Consider the following 2,195-nt stretch of genomic DNA (forward strand, 5'->3'; position numbering starts at 1 on the left):
GCGCAAAAGAAATGTTCAGTGTGCCAAGTCTTCTCCAATGCTGTCACACATTTCTAAAATCCCAAAAAAATATGTCAACATTTCCAAGAATTAGCTTAAACAGGTTTCATTCTAGATTTCAATTCTATTGATTTTCTGTGATCGAGTGTTTTAGGTTGAATGGTAAGAGTTTTGCTTGGAGATCAATTTCGAACAGCAAAACCAGTGAGTAATTGTTTTATGTTTTTATCACTCATCATCCAGATAAATCAATACTGATTTTTAATCATTAATATGATTAATTTTTCCATAAATTGTAATAGTTTGTTCCTTACATCCAAAATTGGTCCATTGCAATAAGCACATCTCGGTGAAAACAAATTATGATAATCATTCTCACAATAAGGATGATTCTCTCTTTCAAAAAAATTCCTGGTCCCCAATTCTTCACGACAATGAGTACAAGTAAAATGTTCAGGGTGCCATGTTTTTCCAAGGGCAGTTATAACTTGTCCAACAATGGGCTTTTCGCAAGCACTGCAGCATCCCTTCTGTGTTGTCGTAACACCCTGTCGACTCATATCTGCCTGGAGATTACCAAGCATAGAATCCAACTGGTTCTGTTTGATATTAATAACGGTATGACTACTTTCGCCTTGTTGGGGTTGATATTGATGGGACGTGTGGGTCTCTGTAATGTGAACTCGTGCCTGGGCCGCACTTGACTCTTGAGGTAATGGACTTGGACTACTCTTCGTCGCTTTGTTAGGCTTTGCGTAAGGTGAGTCTGTCACTGTTTGTAGTTGGTGACTTCCACTGTTGATCTGTAATACAAATTCAATGATAAAGTAGTGCTTGTAATTTAACTTCATTAAGATATTTCCTCTTGAAAATATTATATAATCGATAAATTTATTTATAAGTTCCATTGGTTTTCATCACCTCAGTGATCTCGTCTAGCTTTCGAGACTGACTGAAAGCTCTTGGTTCAGTTTTCTCACGCAACTCTGTCATTTTTATTTCCCCCTCTTATTTTTCCGTCAATTTTGTCTGTGATGCCTTCACAGTTTCGGTTATTTCGGTAACATCGCCAGCCAAGAATGGGCAGAGGAGCGATTTTAAACATAAACTCGGTTGGCTTAACAAACGCGTGGGAGTGACTACACTATTAAATACGAAAATCATTGGTTGTTTTTTTCGGAACACTGCCATGACTGCAATGCTCATGGAAACTTGTTGCTTGCCTCTGTCAAGAGTCTTAAAATGCTACAAATTTTCTTCATCCAAGAATTCCTATTTCAATTCTACATTTTCATTATTGTATAAATAATATCAAGTAGTAAACATTAGGGGCGAAAGTTAATGAATGAATTTAAATTTTGTAGGTGACAGCACTTGTTTGGAAAATTAATTTCGAAATTGAATATAAATTCGACTTTTTTTGAAGTGTTTTTTTTTTATATTCGTAGAATAATAAATAATCGGCACATGTAATGATCGATTTAGGGGAATATTTGGATTTAATTGACAATAATAGCATTGATAAATAATTTATCTTCATCTGAAAAGTGCTCTTAGCAGTCCGAAAATTAGTTCTTCAAATGTAAAATGAATATCGTTAAAACATCTAGATATGAAGAGCATAAATTTGACCCACTTGCGTACAAGATTCAAGATAATAAATAAGTGATCAAATCCGAGTTGTATATGGGTAGGAGTCTCATTTTAAATGAATCAAAGCAGTGTGAGGGTTTCCCACTCTCAAGATATTTAAATTTGAAAAAAATGTAGTCATACTTTAAACTCGGAGAGTGAAGCCATGAGATCATCTAGCTCCTTGGTGGCATTACTCGCTACATGGCCATTGGAAAATCCTCGATGTGCTTCAGATTGAGGAATGGACATGGGCTCGTATACTGGATGAACCTCGGTTGATGTTTCTTGCACTATCACTTTGACCCGTCCTTCTTGTGGATATTCGCTTTTAAAAAATTGATCATTACTTTCTGCATAATTTCACACTAAACTAGTGAACAGAAACCAATCCAAACGAAATTTGTTTTGCGCGAACAGAAATTTTTTTACTTGTATACCTTTTTCGGGTTGTTACAATTTCTTTCGTCTCACAGGGAAAAAAATATCCCTTGGCAAACATCCATTTATTTGAAAAAAGAACTTAGTCTGTTGAATGAAGTGTGTCAATAATGTGTGACGTG

At 35.4% G+C, this 2,195-nt stretch overlaps 1 protein-coding gene across 1 annotated transcript; it reads right to left on the reverse strand.

Annotated features, from left to right (window-relative positions):
* Pax (Paxillin) lies at positions 1 to 1,029 on the reverse strand (the record flags this gene model as incomplete). The annotated part of the gene is given in 3 exon segments (XM_011314366.1): positions 1 to 53; positions 315 to 803; positions 922 to 1,029. Coding segments are annotated over 3 exon segments (614 nt in total), but the record flags the coding sequence as incomplete, so codon positions are not given.
* Between the last annotated feature and the right edge of the window lie 1,166 nt (positions 1,030 to 2,195).

Source organism: Fopius arisanus, unplaced genomic scaffold (genome assembly GCF_000806365.1).
Source record: "Fopius arisanus strain USDA-PBARC FA_bdor unplaced genomic scaffold, ASM80636v1 scaffold00159, whole genome shotgun sequence".
Taxonomy (NCBI): domain Eukaryota; kingdom Metazoa; phylum Arthropoda; class Insecta; order Hymenoptera; family Braconidae; genus Fopius; species Fopius arisanus.